Genomic DNA, 20,806 nt, shown 5'->3' with positions numbered 1-20,806 from the left:
GTTGGATTACACTGATGAATTTTCTTAAGTTGAACCATGCTTGTGCCCTGGGATGAATCCCACTTGACTGTGGTGTATTATCCTTTTGATGCATTGTTGGATTCTGTTGGCAAGGATTTTGATGAGGATTTTTTTTTAATTTAAAGTTTTATTTATTTGTTTGTTTGTTTGTTTGTTTGTTTATTTATACAAGCACTGGGTATAGTCAGAAGCTCGGGAGGGTGAGAGAATTCACCAGAGCCAGAGCGGGGAACAGAACAAGCAGACTGATGAAGTACACTGCTGAGGGGAGCAGAGAGCATGGCAAGAGAGGTCTGCACACCATGTGGGACCTTCACCAGTGGTCTGTGATCGAACCGGCACTGCAGTGGCTGAGCACAGCTTCACAGTCCAGCGCTCTACCACTGCGCCATCAGGGGAGGCCCTGTTGAGGATTTTTGCATCAGTGTTCATTAGGGAGATTAGTGTAATGTTGGCTTCGTAGAATGTATTTAGTAGTATTCCTTCATTTTCAATTTTTTGAAAGAGTTTGTGTAGGATAGGTACTAATTCACTGCTGAACATTTGGTAGAATTCATTTGTGAGGCCATCTGGGCCTGAGCTTTTTTTTTGGGGGAGTGTTTTGATTACTGCCTCAATTTTCCTGCTTGTAACTGGTAGTTTCAGGTGTTCTATTTCTTCTTTGTACAGCTTTGGATGATTATATTGTTGTAGGAATTTGCCCATGTCTTCCAGATTGTTGAATTTGTTTGCACATAAGTGTTCATAGTAATCTCTGATTATTCTTTTGATTTCTACTGAATCTGTTGTGATTTCTCCTCTTTCATTTATAATACTATTTATATGTGTTTTCTCCCGTTTTTTCTTTGTGAGCCTGGCTAGGGATTTGTCTATTTTGTTTATTTCTTCAAAGAACCAACTTTTGGTTTCATTGATCTTCTGTATTATTTTTTCTAATTTCTATTTCATTTATTTCTGCTTTTATTTTTATTATTCCCTTTCTTCTACTGGCTTTAGGGTTTTTGTTGTTTTTGTTGTTGTTCTTTTTCTAGTTCTTTGAGATGTGAGATTCAGTTGTTTCTTTGAATTCTTTCTTGTTTCTTGATGTGAGCCTGTATTGCTGTATATTTCCTCTTATTACTGCTTTTGCTGCATCCCATACATTCTGGAAAGTGGTGTCCTCCCTTTTGTTCAACTCAAAGTATTTTTTAATTTCTTCTTTGATCTCCTCATTAGTCCAGTGGTCTTCCAGGACTGTGGCTTTCAATCTCCATTAAGTGGGAGGGTTCCTTGTTTTCTTTTCATGATTTATTTCTAACCTGATGCCTTTATGATTGGAGAAGATAGTTGGAATGATTTTGATCTCCATGCATCTGTTGATGTTTGTCTTGTGGCACAGTATGTGACCAATTCTGGAGAATGATCCATGTGCTCTTGAGAAAATTGTGTACTCGGATTTCTTTGGGTGCAGTATCCTATAGATGTTTGCTAAGTCCATGAGTTCTATGTCTTTATTTAGGTCTCTAGTGTCTTTATTTATTTTTTGTCCCATTGATCTGTCTATTGGTGAGAGTGGAGTGTTGAAGTCTCCCACTATATATGTATTTACTTTAATGTCTGTTTTCCAAGCTGATAATAACTGTCCAATATATTTTGGTATTCCTTCATTTGGTGAGTATATATTGATGAGTGTTATATCTACCTGATGTATTGTCCCTTGATCATAATGTATTGTCCATCTACGTCTCTTTTAACTTTTTTTTTTTTAATTTGAAGTCTATTTCATCTGATATAAGTATAGCTGTCCCTGCCTTCTTTTTTGGTCCATTTGCTGGTAGGGTTGTTTTCCAACCTCTTACTTTCAGTCTATGTTTATCTTTTGTGTTTAAATGTGTTTCCTGAAGACAGCAGATTGTTGGATTTTGTTTTTTTAATCCAGCATGCTACTCTATGTCTTTTTATTGATGAGTTTAATCCATTTACATTTAGAGTTAATGTTGATATGTTGGCATCTGGGTTTGCCATTGTGTTTGTCTTTTTTTTATTTATTTATTTTTTAATTGAGGCATGTTTTATTTATTTATTTATTTGTTTGTTTGTTTGTTTATACATGCACTGGGTACAGTCAGAAGCGCGGGAGGGTGAGAGAATTCACCAGAGCCAGAGCCGGGAGCAGAGCAGGCAGAAGGACCAAAGTACACTGCTGAGGGGAGCAGCGGGCGGCAGGAGAGGTCTGCGCGCCATGTGGGACCCTCCTCTGGTGGCCGGGGAGCAGCCGGGGATCGAACCGGCGCCGCAGAGGCCGCGGGCAGCTTCGCAACCCAGCACTCAACCGCTGCGCCACAGGGGAGGCCCTGTGTTTGTCTTTTTTGTGATTTTATTCCTTGCTTTATTCTTATCTTATTGATCATTCCTTTGTTGGTTTTGGCACCTCGACACAGGGGCTATTGCTCATGCTGGGTGCTGTTTCTGTCCCGTGTTCACCTGGTACTGTGCCTGCTGCTGTGTGGATCCCATGCCCTGAATTCTGTGCTTTAGTTCTCAATCTCAGGATGTCAGATCCAAAATGACAGCGGTTACCCTGTGCAGTGCCCAATGTTATGCTCATCTCATGCCCCAAATCCTGTGCCTAGCTCTCAGTTTCAGACGGCATCTTGCTCCATGCCTTCTTTCCCTTCTTAGGCTCCGTTTGTATGGCCCAGCCCCTCTCAGAGCCTGAGGATGGTTTTGGAAACCCTGGCTTCCAACTATTAGGAAGTTGGTGATTTTTTTCTGATCACTAGGGGGTGCCAGAGAACTTTCCTAGCATTCTTCCAGAGCTGTGCTTTTTCCCCTGTGGTTCTCTGGGGAACTGTGTGGGGTGGCATGGAATGGCTCATCGGTGTGGGGGTGCTGTGTCTGCCCTGTGCTGCGTGCCATGGGGATCCCACGCCCTGAATTTCATGCCCCAGGTCTCAGTTCCGAAGACCTCAGATCCGAGACATGGGAGGTAGCCCAGTTCAGTGTCCGCAGAAATGGCACCACACTCCTGAGCCTGAGCACCTGACTTTTGATTACTCAGTGAGGGTCATTCACCTCAGTAACAGTTGGTTCTCATGTGTGTCCCCACAAACCTAGGTCATGGGTGCAGGGATCTGAGCAGCTGGGTTCTACATATGCTTTTCGAGCACATGCGCTTTTCCACACAAGCTTACCGCCTGCTCTTGGGCTATTTGTAGGTCTCCATGGAGCCCTTGTTTTCCTTTAATACCGCCCTGAGCTGTTCCCTCACCTCTGTGTCGATTCCTTCAGGGTTCTCTACAGTTCCTAATCATGGGGTGCAGTGCCTGCAGAAGTTCCTTTCCACTCACAGTCCACTTGATCTGTAGTTTGTTCTTTTTTTGTTTTTTTCCTTTCTGTTGGTCAGGTGTGCAGACTTTGTGGGTGCGGGAGGGTAGCAGGGTTCTGAGTTTACCTCTCTTTTCATACTCTTTTATGGCAACTTTGCTTCGGGCATTTTGCCAGAGTCGCCTATTTATCCTCCATGTTCTGTTTTTTTGCAGAGACCTGCCGCTTTTCCTCCTTATTAACATTTTTATTTTATGGGAGGACTTACTTGCAGTGTTTCCCCACTGCCATGTTGATCCAGTCACTTGGAATGTTTTCTTGATTACTTTCTCTTCAAACTCATAATTTGCACGTAGGAACACAACTAATATTGTTAATTTACTTTATAATTGTCCATTTTTCTATTCAAATTTCCTATCACGATTATTTTTATAGTGGTATAGTTAAAATATTTTTAATATGATCATGTCATGCACAAATCATAATTTTAACTCTTCTTTTAATTTGGCATACTTTTATATCTATCTTTTACTTAGTTGCTCTTGCTAGACATCCAATGTTTTGTTAAATTGTAGTGGTGACCTCAGTGGAAAAGTTTTAAGCTGGCCGGGAATCAAATTCATGCTGTAGTGGCTGTGGATTGCTTCATAGGTTGCATCTTCACCCCTTGTGCCACCAGGAAGGCCCAGATGTTAATTCAATTTAATATTTAAGAAGTATAAATACTCCCCCTGCCTATATAGCTTGGCATCATTACAATACTATGGCTCTTATATTTGCTCCAGTTTGGCTCAGCACTTTAAAAATAAGGGAGATGAAAAAATCATGAAATAGGTCATAGAGATGGAAAGAATAGTACTCATTTGGATGCCAGTTTTTCAGTTTCCGTGCTAGATTCATTTAATTCCACATAAACCTGTCTGCCCATTAATAAAATCATTACCATTTTTTCCTGAGTGTCTATTACATTCTGATTTATACTTTTAACCCTCATGCCTTGGAAATACAAAAAAATAGAGATTATTTGAAGACCTAAAAATTAAAATGAAACATTAGTAATAGAAAAGAACACTTTACATATGAACTTCAGAAGAAATTACCATCCAAATATTTAGTGTCAGTTATCTTGTGATTGAAGATGCAATTATAATATTGTGACAGCATAGGTAAAAGAAATTCTATTGGTAGGATGAGAAGCCACAAGTCTTGTTTGAACATGAACAACTGAATCATGGGCTCACGAGCCCTGTCCAAATAATTTGGCCCAAAACATTGACAAAGAGACTTTTTAATAGACAAAATTATCAAATTCTCTTTAACTATTATCTCACAATTTCCTTGAGTGATAAGGTCAAGAACTCAGATGCACAACTGAAATTTAAACCTGATGTGCACACACAGACATAGTCCATCCCAGAACACATTATGAGTCTGCTCCACTCCTCCCAGCCATATGGGCATACCCTTTTTTAATATTTTTTAAAGATTTATTTATTTTATGCATACAAAAGCTGGGGTACAGGCCAGAGATGCAGGGGGTGAGAGGATTCACCATAAACAGAGCCGGGAACAGAACAGTCAGACTGATTGAAATACACTGCTGAGGGGAGTAGATGGCGAGACAGGAGAGGTCTGCTGCACCATGTGGGTTTCTCTATGGCTAGCTGGGGATCAAACTCATGCTTCAGAGGCTGTGAATTGCTTCTTAGTGCGGTGCTTAACCCTTTGTGCTACCACAGAGGCCCAACATAACCTTTAAATATCTCTTCATAACTCTCTTCCAGGAGCCAAATTAATTCTCATTTTCAACATTGTTTCCCTTGTTATACAATTTAGAGCGAGGAGGGTGATGCCTAAAGAAAATTAAATCACCAACTCTACTCTGAAGCCAGGAATCTTTTATCAGAACTGATAGCAGCAGGAAAAGACAAGATATACCCAGAAGGAAGAAGGCTGTAACCAACCCTAAGCTACAGGCAGGTCAATAAAAACTGAGGAGAGCAAAAAGCACCCAGAAGGAGAGGCAAGTACTAGAAAATGGCCAGTATTGGGGTGATAAATAATTCCCTTAAATAGGCCACACAGTTCCCTAAGAAACACAAAATGCTCTCCCCTACTCAAGGAAAACATGGATTTCAGTCACCATGGCAACTCCCAACAGTTTTATGCTCCCATACCCCAGTGAGGTGCAGAGCAGGAAAAGGTGAGACCATAAAAATGAGGTGCCCCCCAGCATAACTTATAAATATTCCTCCCATGACTCTGCCAACCCTGACCTCTTTCTGGGTATGCTTTCATTCTGTCTTTAATGAACTTTCTTTTGTGTTACTCTACATGGTTTTGAATCCTTTCATAAGTCTAGTGCTGAGGAGTTTTTCTAGTGAGTTATTTTCCTTGATGTCAAATAAGCCACTATTTTGGGTAATGTTGTATAAAAGATGAATAAAATTTTTTGAACATCAGTCACTTCTGCTTTCTTATACAACATCCCCATAGAGACTGATGTGAAAGGGATCTTTAAATGCAACTAATTAAATGTATAAGTAGATTGGTTTGAAACTGATTTATAAATTAAATATCATACAAACAGTTGTCATTGAGAATTATTAGATCTAGATATACCAAAACTTACATTTTATAGACTTCATTAGAAGTTTAAACTAGGGCCTCCCCAGTGGCGCAACGGTTGAGCACTTGGTTGCAAAGCTGCCCGCAGCCTCTGCAGCGCTGGTTCGATCCCAGGCCGCTGGCGAGGGTCCCACATGGCGTGCAAACCTCTCCTGCCACTTGCTGCTCCCCTCATCAGATAATGTCAGCAAAAATAAATAAATAAATAAAAAATAGTGTGTTCTCTCTTTCTAAGGTCTACTTGGCATCTAAAAAAAAAATAGTGTGTTCCATCTTTCTACTTGGCATCTAAACTCCACCTGCAGATCCTATCAGCTCTAACTTAGGAATCCAAATATCTACCTTTCACTACTGAGTTGTCTATGAAGCCACCTACTGTCTCAGTGGTTGTTCCTTGCTCTTCCTTTTTACACAACTGGTCCATAGACGTTCACTTTCCTAAACTTTTTTTTTTTTTTAATATGAGATATGATGAGAAGAGAACAGAAAGATATTATCTAATATAACAGTAGCAACTGTGACTTAATATGTAATCTAAGTAAATGGTTGACATATTAATTTATGACTAACCTTGTATATGCTTGATCTCTTTCAATATCATCCAATTCTTATTAATCCTGAGGTATTTCTATTATCAAATCAATTTTGTATTATTCAACTTCCAATAATATACATAACTATCTATTCCTCCCTGAGTGGGATAAGAACTCTGAATCCCTCATAGGTTCTCAGCTAAATACCTGTTATGGGGCCTCCCTTGGTGGCGCAGCAGTTGAGCACTGGGCTGCGAGGCTGCCTGCAGCCTCTGCAGTGCCGGTTCGTTTCCTGGCCACCAGCGAGGGTCCCACAAAAAATAAATAAATAAATAAAAATAAATAAATACTTGTTATGATAAATCCACCTAAAATGAAAGGAAAAGGAACTGATACAGGTAAGCTGATAGTCTACAATGAGAAAAACAATGTCTTCTGACTTTTGTTTAGATTTAGACTTATTATTTTTCTGTTTTAGACATATTGGAAAACAAGTAGAAAAAAAGAGGACTGATATGTTGAGTGGCAGCTTCAGTTAGACAAGTTACATTTTCATTTACATACATTAGACAATTCTCATAGATGAAATATTAGCAGAAAATCAATTTGTTTTATATTGATGAGTAAAAGTACCTTGAAGAAAAAGATGTTAACTAGCATTATACATGCATTTGTAAGATAATGTTTTTGAGACATGTCATTTTTCTCTTTCAGTTAATTTTATTCCCTATACCTACATTCTAAATATATCTGTACCTGCATTCAGAATGCAGAACACAGCAAGAACATGGCTTAGGAACAGGCAAGATCAATGAAAACAACCACAAGGAAGAGAGTGGTGCTCACAAACACTGTATTCATATACCCAGATGTCCATGAAGGCCAGAGTCAATGTGGCTGGAACATCATAGAAGAAATGGTTGGTGACAGGCCTCCCTTGTGGTGCAGGGGTTAAGTATTGCACTATCAAGCTGTTACCAGCCACTGCATCCTGAATTGATCCCCGGTCAGGGAGCTAACACACATGGTGCAGCACACCACTCTTATCTTGCCTGCTGCTCCCCAAAGCAGTGTATCTTAGTAGATCCACCTGTTCTGCTCCCCACTTTGTCTCTGGTGAATCCTCTCACCTACTGCACTTCTGGACTGCACCCTGGTGTTGTATGGATTAATGTTTTATTTTAAACCTTAAAAAAAAAAAAAAGAAATGGTTAGTGGACCTAAATCAACAATAAGGGATTTGGAAGGCATAATCAGCATGGGCAAAGAAATTGATTTAGCCCATTATCCAAGATCCTATTATTATCTACACATATATTCTTTTGCTCATATAGGTAGGATAGTGGAGAGGAGAGCAAACAGCCACATAAACATCATAGGTTATAGTTGTCAACAGTAGTGCTTGTGTACCTACTAAACTCAAGAAGAATCTCTGAAACCTAACACCCAATGAGGGAGATAGACTTGTTTCCAGACACTAATTGTACTCATTTTGGAGACAATGGTGGAAATATAATTTATATCAGTGACAAAGAGATGACTAAGTAGGAAATACATGGGTGTGTGGAGATAGGTGCCCAGCAAGATAAGGAGGGTCATACATATGTTACCAAACAGACACCTTAGGAAAAAGAGAACAGTGAAGCTGAACAAGAGCAGGCCAAGTCTTGATGCTAGGAACAACGCGAATTGATGAAATCAGTTGAAGTTTGATTACAATTTTCTGGGTAATTAATACAATTTTTCCTAAAACCAGATACAAGTGTAAGTTAAGTATCAAGCAATAACTTACTTTTAGTATTATTTTATATATTATTTTAAATTTTACAAGTCTTTAATGAAAAAAAAAAAAAAACTTGAGGAGAAACCACATTTTCTGACACATAGATGCAAATTTTAAGAAGCAAACATTTTTGTCCAAAGTATGATCTAAGAAATATTTAAAGTTATTTAAAATAGGACCTCCCTAGTGGTGCAGAGGTTAAAGTCTCAGTGCTGGGCCTCCCTGGTGGTACAGGAGGTTGAGTACAACACTGCAAAGCTGTCCGCAGCCTCTATAGTGTAGGTTCAATCCCAATCCCGGCAGGCTGGAGAGAATCCCCATGGCGCGGCAGACCTCTCCTGTCTTGCCCGCTGCTCTCCTCAGCAGTGTATTTCACTCAGTCTGCCTATTCTGCTCCCTACTCTGTCTCTGGTGAATCCTCTCACTTCCCACATCTCTGGCCTAAACCCCAGTTCTTGTATACATAAATAAAATCTTTAAAAAAATATAAAGTGTTGATGCTATCAATCTATTGGCAGCCACTGCACATGAGTTGGATTCCCACCCAGGGAGCTGACCCACATGGCTAAGCAGAACTCTCCTGTCTCAGCTGCTGATCCCCTCAGCAGAGTATTTCAGCATATTGCCTGTTCTTCTCCCCAGTCTGTCTCTGGTGAATCCTCTCACTCACCCCTGTACTTCTGGCCTACACCCTAGATCTTGTATAAATAAATAAAAATAAATCTTAAAAAAAGTTATTCAAATATATTCCTATTATATATATTTTTAGGACAAGTATGCTTATTCTTACCGGTGTACACAAATTCAGGATCATTTAAATTATATTTTGTATTCAAAACATATGTTTGCATGGTAAACAACTTAATAGAATTATATAATGAATATTGGTAATATTGGTAATATTAATATATTATATAGTATAAATGTTTATGGCCTGTAAAGGATAATTTTTCTTTCTTATTTAAGACCCAAGACTATACTGTAAAACTGAAGCATCTTATCATTTCATTCTGAGAAGCCAGAAATCTTTCTTGACTCTTCTTTGTACTGCCATGTCAAACCAAACTTCCTGGAAGTTAGGTGTCATCATTTTGTTCACCTATTTCAAAATCTAGAATGAATCATTATGAAGAACATATTTTCTTCCGCCTTCTACCCAATTTCTTTTTTTCTGCTTTCTTTCCTCATCCAAATTTTGAAAGCACAGTTAATGTAGACCTTATAACTGAACTTCTATACACCAATTCATGGTATTGCTTAGGACACTGTTAAAGCTCTCCCCAAAAGCATATTTCCTGTCTCTAAAGCTTGCTCAAATATCCCACTCTTATCACAAAGACTTCCATTTCTCCTCTAATCTAGAGAGCACATTTATGAGTTAGCACAAAACAGCCTTCATTTGTAAAACAATGCAATCTTCCTCATGCAAACTACCTTGAAAATCATCAATTTATCAATTTGACCAACTTTTACTTATATTATCTTAGTCTTTTACTAATTGATTATTTTAAATCTGGAATTATTTCAATCTAGATAGTATTCCATCCTGCCAAAAGGATTGATGTGACGGGATCACCAAATGTGTAGTTGCATCACATGCCTGCATGGAAAAGGCTCTGTTCCTGAAGAATACAACTCATGTTATATACACCATACTAAAGCTTTTTCCACTTAACCACATTCTTTGCATCTCCAGAGACTCTGCATCACCAATTTTATATACATATATATGGAAAAAAAAATCAAAATAGAAATCCTTCTAGCTAGGTTCATAAAAAAAAAAAAAGTGGAGAAATCATCACTGACACAGCAGAAATCTAGAGTATAATTAGAATTTTACTATGAACATTTTGTGAAAACAAATTCAATAACTTAAATGAGATGGACAGATTCTTTTAGTCATATAACCACCCAAGACTGAACAAAGAAATAGAAAACTTAAACCAATTACAAACAAGGAAGTTGAAACAGTCTTCAAAACCCTCTCAAAATACCGGATGGTCTCACCCATAGCAGGAATCTAGAAAACTTAAATAAGGGACCAGGAAAAAGAATAACTATAAGAAAGAAAATATCAAAATCAACAAATAACTATGAACAAGAGATACTCTATGGGGGTGGGGGCAGGGAAAGGAGGGCTTGGGGTAAAAATAAGGGGGTTGTAATTGTATGGGGAATATAAAAATAAAATTTAAACTAAAAAAAATAAAAATAAATAAATAAATAAATAAATAAATGTATGCATTTTCAAAAACAAAACAAACAAACAAACAAAAAAGCAATATCCCAGGACTACATGGTTTCACAAGTGAGTTCCATCAAATATTCAAAAGATGAAATAATACCTATCCTGCTCAAACTCTTTCCAAAAGGTGAGAATGAAGTATTACTACATTTTGTGAGGCCAAAGTCACATCAATACCAAAAACCAACATAAAAAAGAAAACTACAGGGCCTCCCCTAGTGGTGCAGGCGGTTGAGCGCAGCACTGTGAAGCTGTCTGCAGCCTCTGCAGCACCTGTTTGATCCCGGCCAGCCGGTGAGGGTCCCACATGGTGTGGCAGACCTCTCTTGCTGCGCCCGCTGCTCCTCTCAGCAGTGTATTTCATCAGTCTGCCTGTTCTGTTCCCCGCTGTCTCTCTGGTAAATCTTCTCACACTCCCGCACATCTGGCCTGTACTCCAGTTCTTGTATAAAAAAAATAAATAAATAAATAAATAAATAAAAAAGAAAGGAAACTACAGACCAATCTCTCTAATAAATATAGATCCTAAAGTTCTCATAAAATGTTGGCAAACAATTTCAACTATATAGCTAAAGGATTATACATCCGACCAAGTGGGATTTCTTCCACAGATACATAGATGGATCAACATCCAAAATAAATTAACATAATTCACAACAGAAAATAAAAATAAAAACCATATGATCATATTAATAGATACTGAAAGAATTTTATAAAGTTCACCATTCATTTATGATAAAGACCCTTAAAAAGCATGGAATAAAATGAATATATTTTAATAAAAGTTATAAATGACACACCACAGATAAAATCATGTTCAATGGTGATAAATTGAAAAACTTTTCATTAAGTCTGGAATGAGACAATATGCTGACTCATGCCACTGATTTTAAATGCAATACTAGAAGACCCAGCAACAGTAGTTAGGCAAGAGCAAGGCATAAAACTAATCAAAATTGGGGAATAAGTAAAGATGTCATTATTTGCAGGTAATATGATAATATACAGAAAATCCTAAGTTTCAATGGAAAAAAAACTAATAAAAATAACACAAATTCATAAAGGAGCAGTTTACAAAATCAATACCAAAAATCAGTAGCCTTCCTATATATAATCAGTTTGAAAAGAAAGAATTTAAGAAAACCATACCATTTACAACTGAAAAAAACATATTAAATAGTGGGGAATAAACCTAAAAGGAGGTGATTAAAACCTATATAAGGAAAATGATAAAACATTATTGAAAGAAATAGAGGAAGACACTAAGAAATGGAAAGATATTCCCTGCTCATGAATCAGAAGACTCAACACTCTCAGAATGTCACCCTACCCAAAACAATTTACAGAATCAATGCAATTCTAATAAAAATCTCAATGTCATCCTTCAAATAAATATAACAAAATTGCTGAAATTCATATGAAATCACAAAAAAACACATAAATACCCAAAATCATCCCACTAAAAATGGGTAGAACAAAAATACTATACTCTCAGACTACAAATCACACTAAAAAGTCATTACAGTCAAATATATAGACCCCCGGGGTTCTATAAAAGGACACAAAACAGGGTCCTCCCTGGTGTGGTGGCACAAGGGATTAAGATACAGTGTTATGAAGGTATCCACAGCCACTGTAGTATGTATTTGATCCTGGCCAGGGAGGTGACCAACATGGTGCAGCAGACTGCTGCTGCCTCACCTGCTGTTCCCCTCAGCAGTGTATTTCAGTCAATCTGCCTGTTCTGTTCCCCACTCTGTCTCTGGTAAACCCTCTCCCAGCCGCCACACCTCTGGCCTGTGCCCCAGTTCTTGTATGCATAAATAAATAAATCTTTCTTTTAAAATAAGACACCCAGACAAATGGAATGAATTCAAAAGCACAGAAATAAAGCCACATGTCTATAGTCAACTAATCAATGACAAGAGAGCAAAGAATACACTGAAATAAGGAAACCTCTTCAATAAATAGTGCTTGGAAAACTGAACTGCCACATGCAAAAGTATGAAACTAGACTATCATCTCACACCCTACACAAATTTCAAATCACAAAGGATGAAAGACTTGTATATAAGACCTGACAACACAAATATATAGAAGAAAACATAGTTAAAATACACCATGACATAAATTTCTGAAATGTCTTTGAGAAATCATCTCCAGAAGCAAGGAGAACATAAACAGCTAGGACTATAACAATATTAAAAAGTCTCTGAACAGCAAAAATACATCATCTAATATGAACAGACACCCAACTGAATAGGAGAAAATACTTGCTCACCATGTATCCCATAAGGGACTGATAACAGAGATCTACAGAGACCTTACAAAATACAACCAGGAAAAAAAAATTAGCAAACAACCCACTCAAAAAAAGGGGCAAAAACCTAAAAAGATACTTTTAAAAATTGACAACAAATGCTGGCAAAGATGTGGAGATAAAGGGAACCCTTTTACATTGTTGCTGGGGCTGCAAACTGATCAAACCTGTATGGAAAGCTGTGTGGTGGACCCACAGATTGCTAAATATGGATATACCATATGATCCAGCCATTCCACTCCTAGGATTATACTCAAAAGGCACAAAGACTTTAATTGGAATAGAAATTTGCTCTCCTATGTTTATTGCAACACTATTTGTAGTAGATAAGATAAGGAAACAAACTAAAAGCCACAAAAAGATGACTGGATCAAAAAACGGGCAGAAGAACTAAAAAGACATTTCTCCAAAAGGAAATGCAAATGGCCAACAAGTATACGAAAAAATGTTCAGCATCACTTGGAATCAGGGAAACGCACATCAAAACCACAATGAAAGACCACCCTACACCAGTGAGAATGGCTCATATTAAAAAACCAGGAAACATTAAAGAGCTTCTGCACAGCAGAAGAGACAATAACAAAAACAAAGAGAAACCCCACCGACTGGGAGAACATTTTTGCACACAACACTAATGATAAAGGACTGATCGCAAAAATCTGCAAAGAGCTGATGAGACTCAACAACAACAAAGAAAGTAATCCCGTCAAAAAATGGGCAGAAGAGCTAAAAAGAAACTTCTCTGAAGAGGAAATGCAAATGGCCAATAGGCATATGAAAAAATGTTCAACATCACTTGTAATCAGGAAATGCAAATCAAAATTACCATGAGACACCATCTTACACCAGTGAGAATGGCACATATTAAAAAAAAAACTAGCAACAACAAATGTTGGCGAGGGTGTGGAGAAAAAGGAACTCTCCTGCACTGTTGGTGGGAGTGCAAACTGGTCCAACCACTGTGGAGAGCTGTGTGGAGATTTCTGGACCTACTAAACATAGAGCTTCCATATGATCCAGCAATTCCACTCCTAGGTATTTACCCAAAGGACACAGAAACCTTAATTCAGAAGGGCATCTGCACCCCTATGTTTATAGCAGCACTATTTACAATAGCTAAGCTTTGGAAACAACCCAAATGCCCAAAAATAGATGACTGGATCAAGAAGATGTGGTACATATACACCATGGAATATTACTCAGCATTCAAAAAAGATGAACACATGCAATTTGCAGCAACATGGATGGAGCTGGAAGGGATCATGCTCAGCAAAATAAGCCAGAAAGAAAAAGAAAAATACAGGATGTTCTCACTCATAGCAGGAATCTAGAAAACTTAAATAAGGGACCAGGAAAAAGAATAACTATAAGAAAGAAAATATCAAAATCAACAAACAACTATGAACCAGAGGCACTCTATGGGGAGTGGGGGCAGGGAAAGGAGGGCTTAGGGTCAAAATAAGGGGTTGTAATTGTATGGGGAATATAAAAATAAAATTTAAATAAAAATATATATAAAATAACATAAAATAAAATTAAATTAAATTAAAAACAGGAAACAACAAATGTTTGGAAGGATGTGGAGAAAAGGAACTCTCCTGATGTGAGGTAGTATCTCATTGTGGTTTTGATTTGCATATCCCTGATTATGATTGATATTGATCATTTTTTCATATGCATGATGGCATTTGAATTTCCTCATTGGAGAAGTGTGTTTTTAGTTCTTTTGCCAAATTTTTGACTGTGTTGTTTACATTGCTTTGTTGACTTGTGTAAGTTTTTTGTAGATCATTGATAAAGTTTCTTATCAGTTGTATGGAGTGAAAATTATTTTCTCCCATTCTGTAGAGTATCTCTTCACTTTGGTTGTTGTCTCATTTGCTGTACAGAAGATTTCAGTTTAATGTAGTCCAAGCTGCTTATATTTTCCTTCATTTTCAATATTTTGGGGGATGGATACTCAAAGATGTTTCTGAGATGTATGTCATATATAGAAATAAATTGTCCAGTTTTTTATTTTATCATATTTGAATAAATATTTATATAGGAGAAATTGATAGTAATAGAGCAAAATCATGTTCTGTAATATTTTATCATCTTTTCATAGAATAAGTGATATAATTTTAATCAATAACAAAAGCACAGATTTACTTATGTACATTTCTCTAAATTGAAAATCTAAAGATTGAATGGATAAAGATTTAGTCCTACATCTATTTGAGCTCTTCCTAAGCAAAAGATGCAAAATAAAAAATTGTTTTATATCACCCCCACAGAACTCATAAAACTCATATTAGGCAACTTTAGAGAATTTACAACAAGCTAAAATCTTACATAATTTCCCCTGTAACTTCGTAATCTAATCACTGTGGTCTGGGGTAGCTAGACATTTCCCTCTGAGTGCAAAGTTTTGCTTTATCATCCAGTGTTAAAGATAAATTTCCACTTCAACATAACAGTTGAGTAGATCAGTATTTTCATAGGTCAATTGTTTTAGACCTCTACAAACAGAAGTATCTTGATATAAAAAATTTAGACAAAATTTCCTTTGCAAATTTAGTAGACATTACAAAGAAAACTGTCTCTAATACTAGTTTTTATTATGTAGCTGAGTCCTAGAATTAGTTCCAGCTTTTTTGTTTTCTGAGTTATGAAATGAGACAATTTCATATCTGACTTTCTTTTTAGTACTCAAATCATGTTCTGGAATAATCAAGTGTATTCCATTTTGCTCTAATTCTGGGCTTCAGCAGAATCAACAGCATCAATTAGTTTCATTAATTTCCTATAACTAATTACAGCTCTAAATGATCTCCATATATTCAGAGTCAGTGTAATGACCAAGACTTGGCTCCATGGACTTGGACATTAGGGATCAATTACAGGAGAAAGAGGACATTCTAAGACTTGATGGAATAGGTGTATATAAATAGTGTTTCTCATCTTCCTCATTTCTCAAAGTAAAAATTGAGAAAATGAGGCATGTATTTTGTTAATATGGAGCAAAGCAATGAGACAGAAAGATGTTTTAACACAAATACATATGTGAATAGAGAAATAGTTCACTAGAAAATAGTTCAACAAATATTAACAAGATCATAAATGTGGCGTTAACTTTCACATTTTATGAGAAACGCAGGAAGAAACAGATATTATGAAACATCCTTAGGAATTTTTTCTCATGAGTTTATCAGATAACAAAGAGGTTCTCATATCAGGGAAATAATTCTGTTTTGACACAGAGCCTATTGGTCAGCGACAAGATCTTGAAGCACAGCCTGAGAGATATGTCAGTGAAGTTTTGTGCCTAATTATTTTAAGTAGTTCAATGGACTATCATCAGGAAATGATGTCATTGTAAATCTACTTCCTCTACCAAAATACAAGCTCAAGAAGTTTGAACAAGGTGAGTCATAGTAATATAGTTATACCAATTTGATTTGATTTAACTTTAATCCTTGTCGATGTTCTGGACATATGCTTTTGTATTTGGAGAAACATCTATTGTGTCACAGATAATAGGTTGCTCAGTTACAAACAGGAAAAGCCAAGAGTGATCTTAAACTATGAAAAGAGGCAATTGGCCCTATTAGGATGCTGTGATATCCCACAATGGAGTGGTGTTTTTTACTTTAATTAGATATTTGCTTTCTCTGAACCCAAGGTCTGTCAATGATTACATATATGGAATAGAAAAAGGAGATCAATACATAATACCTACAAAGGATCTACAATGTGCTAGACACACGGACACTTATCCATGTATATAACCATCCTATAAGTTGTGAGGCTTAAATAATTTGCTTAACGGTTTTGGGCTGCTTATTAGTAAGAATGTTTAAAATGCATTTGCAAAATAAAATAAGGACTATGCAATTGCTAAATTATACAGAAGGTTTTATAAATTTAGGTATTCTTTTATCTCAATAAATATCAGCAACATGCTTAAGATGACCAAAAGGGAGATGATGCAAATTGTACCCAATATTGTGAATTCAAATGTAACCAATCAATGGTATTTCATGTAATTCTGGTGCATTAAATAAGGTCTCATTATAAACAAATCCATTGGGCTTTAATACAAATAAACTCTGAGTTCTAACTTCTATGTCTCATGTCCCAAAATTTCAAGTGCCTGATTTACTTGAGTCCTGAGTCCCCTCATCATAACTTTTTCTTTCTATCACCTAGCAACATGTCCTTATACCTTTCACAAAGCAAAATCATTGTTGTAATTATATTCGGTCTTTCTGATACTCTTCACTCTAATCAGAAGCGATAATCAAATACAAATATGTTTGTCTTCTAAACATGGAATACGTAAACTCAGAGTTAATTTTCTTCAGTGACTTCGTTATCACTTCCTGGGCAAATTGTTGGTATCTTTCTTTGGCAGAATTAAATTTAAATTAAATGCAACAAATGGAAAGGACACCACACAAGATTTTGTCCCTAAAGTTCCCACTCCATCAACATAAAGACAGATTATTTAACTGAAGTTGTCACTTTTATGAGTATGGAAACATCTGTTCACTTGTAAAGCAAAACTTTGATTTATTTCATCAGAAAATGAAATGGTTGAAAGGCCCCAAATTTCACACCACATGTACTAAATACTGATTCTTGAACTGAACTGTTCATGTTTTATGGAATGAATTATCATATTAAATTTGTTAATTGGGCCTCCCCTGGTGGTGCAGCGGTTGAGCGCTGGGCTGCAAACCTGCCCGCAGCCTCAGCAGAGCCAGTTCGATCCCCTGCTGCCAGCAAGGGTCCCACATGGCATGACAGACCTCTCATGCCACGCCCACTGCTCCCCTCAGCAATGTATTTCATCGGTCTGCCTGTTCTGTTCCCCGCTCTGTCTCTGGTGAATTCTCTCACCCTCCCGCACTTCTGACTGTACCCAGTGCTTCTATAAATAAATAAATAAATCTTAAAAAAAATATTAGTGCAATATCTTGTGTGATGCAGGAGAGGAGTAACATTTCATTAGGTATTGACTAGGTGAGAAAATATCCTGATTTGCCTTGAGCTTTGCACTTTCTGTTTTAAAACCAGGGCAATGCCCAGCATAAAAGAAAAATGCAAAAGGGTGGTGAGTTGGACAGACTCAACAAACACAATATATGTAGCCAATGTACAGATGCTTCTGTATCAGAACCATGGTAAAAGTCATGACAGGTCACAATAGTGATTGCTAAACATCCTGTCATCACAGCCATGAATGATAACAAGATATGTTCATTTATTGAACTTTACTCTCACAAAAGCATCAACATCAAATGAGCACAGAAGGCAAAATCCGTGACATTTGTCGAGTGCAATTTAGCTGCATGAAGAAGATGCCACTGACCATCTGTACATTTGGCTCTGGGTTCTGCAGGTCTTCAAGAAATGGAAACATCAGAATGGAAGAGAGAACATTCACATCATATTTTTTAATTAGAGAGGACCTCAATGAGCATGTGATGGCTTTTCTGTTCATTGTGTGGTGGGCATTTTTGGGGAAAAGGAAGAAGTGTTGAAAACCATGAGAAGCAGGGAATCAAGGTTTATTTATCTGAAGTGAGGCCCGTTTTGGAGGCCAGCTGAGTTAAATAAGGCCATTTAAAGACAGAAGAGTGAAAAGTAATAGAGAATTTAGAATTTATACAGAAAGATTAGGAGTTATGTGTGCCCAATGTCCTTTCCATATGCTGAGTTAAATCTATATCCATTGAATAAGGAAACCATTTCTCTGACTTGGTAAATCAATAGCTATGTTCCTAGGTGTTAGTTATCTAGATTGGAATGCTTCAGTGATCTATTTGATCTGTGTAGCAATGATAGTAGGCTTTCTACCTAAAAGTCACTTGCTGAGCTGCTACCAGTGAAAATATCGAAGAGGAGCATTCAGCCAGCTAATGAAAGGATTTACTGAAAGCTGTTATATTCAGAGAAAAGCAATTCATTCTTTTTTTTTTTTAAGATTTATTTATTTATTTATACAAGCACTGAGTACAGTCAGAAGTGCGGGAGGGTGAGAGAATTCACCAGAGTTAGAGTGGAGAGCAAAGCAGGCAGACTGATGAAGTACACTGCTGAGGGGAGCAGCTGGCGGCAGGAGAGGTCTGCTCACCATATGGGACCCTCACCCAGCCGCTGGGGATCGAACCTCACTGCAGAGGCTGCGGGCAGCTTCCCAACCCAGCACTCAATCCCTGCACCACCGGGGAGGCCCAGCAATTCATTCTTAACTAACATTAATAAAGTCAGAGATCCTTTTTATGCAACTGCTGTTTCATTCTATGTTCTTTGTTTCTGTTTCCATTTTTCTTTCAAGCAATAAGTTTTCATGGAGAAATGGAATCAAACTTCCAATGATTTCACTTTGTTGGGGCTGTTTCCCCCAAATCGAACTGGCTTGTTTCTCTTACTCCTTATCATCTTCATATTCTTTCTGGCCTCACTAGGAAACTCAACCATGATTTACCTCATATGCTTAGATCCCCGACTCCACACTCCAATGTACATTCTCCTCAGCCAGCTCTCCCTCATGGACTTGATCTACATGTCCACCACGGTTCCCAAGATGGTGTTCAACTATTTCTCAGGTCAGAAAGGCATCTCCTTCCTAGGGTGTGGGGTCCAGTGCTTCTTCTTTGTGACAATAGCAGGCTCTGAAGGTTTAATCTTGGCTTCCATGGCTTATGACCGATATGTGGCCATCTGCCACCCCCTCCATTATCCCATCCGCATGAGTAAAAGGATGTGTGTGAAGATGATCATAGGATCATGGATCTTGGGTGCCACCAACTCTTTAGCACACACATTCTATGCCCTTCATATTCCTTACTGCCGGTCCAGGGCCATTGATCACTTCTTCTGTGATATCCCAGCCATGATGCCCCTGGCCTGTATGGACACTTCTATCTATGAGTACATGGTTTTTGTGAGTACGATTTTCTTTCTACTCATTCCTTTCATTGGAATCACTGGTTCTTATGGTCGAGTCCTTTTTGTTGTCTACCATATGCGCTCCAAAGAGGGAAGAAAGAAGGCCTTCACCACCTGTTCCACACATTTAACTGTGGTGACATTTTACTATACACCTTTTATGTATACTTATCTCAGGCCAAAGAATCTCCGCTCACCAGCAGAAGATAAGATGCTCGCAATTTTCTACACCATTCTGACCCCTATGCTCAATCCCATAATCTACAGCCTGAGGAATAAGGAAGTCCTGGGAGCCATGACAAGAGCATTTCCTATATTCTTCTCCAAGAAGGAATAATCATGGCTGCTCTTACATTTATTTCCCTTTCCATGTTAACCAGAACATCCTAGAGCCTCATTGTATAATAAAAATGCAAATTGAGTAATATATGTAATTTAAAATTTTCTAGTACCAATAGATAAAATGTGAAATTAATTTAAATTGTTCACTCAATTAATCCAAAACATTGTTATAATCAATACTGAAGTAATTATGTATTATTGTAATATATTATATGGAATAGTTATATTGCAAATATGTGTACATATATTACTATTATAATTATATTCATACTAGTTAGCATATTATCACTACTATATGCAATCAACCTATTTTAAAACCTACTAATTAAAAGTTAATGCAATCTCTTACTTTATTTTCATTGTAGGTATTTGTAGTCTTGTTTTCATGTTATGCATAGAGAATATTATAATTTTGAATAAATATTTTAAGTGCCCAATTGTCACATTGTTATTATGTTAAATACCACAATTAAAATATCCTATAAAGTGTTTGTTAAAAAAATACACACGTGGGCCTCCCCTGGTGGAGCAGCAGTTGAGCACTGGGCTGCGAAGCTGCCCGCAGCATCTGCAGCACCGGTTCATTCCCAGCCTCTGGCGAGGGTCCCACATGGAGCGCAGACCTCTCCTGCCTCCGGCTGTTCCCTTCAGCAGTGTATTTCGTCAGTCTGCCTGCTCTGTTCCCCGCT

At 37.5% G+C, this 20,806-nt stretch overlaps 1 protein-coding gene across 1 annotated transcript; it reads left to right on the top strand.

Annotated features, from left to right (window-relative positions):
- Positions 1-19,173: 19,173 nt before the first annotated feature.
- Positions 19,174-20,112, top strand: LOC119242657 (olfactory receptor 2L13-like). The gene has a single exon (XM_037508175.1). It carries the CDS (start codon positions 19,174-19,176, stop codon positions 20,110-20,112), a length of 939 nt encoding a protein of 312 aa, XP_037364072.1.
- The last annotated feature ends 694 nt before the right edge of the window (positions 20,113-20,806 follow it).

The sequence above is a fragment of the Talpa occidentalis genome, unplaced genomic scaffold (genome assembly GCF_014898055.3).
Source record: "Talpa occidentalis isolate TD23 unplaced genomic scaffold, MPIMG_talOcc4v2.1 talOcc4.13, whole genome shotgun sequence".
In the NCBI taxonomy this organism is placed as follows: Eukaryota; Metazoa; Chordata; class Mammalia; order Eulipotyphla; family Talpidae; genus Talpa; species Talpa occidentalis.
This window is presented reverse-complemented; position numbering and strand designations above follow the sequence as displayed.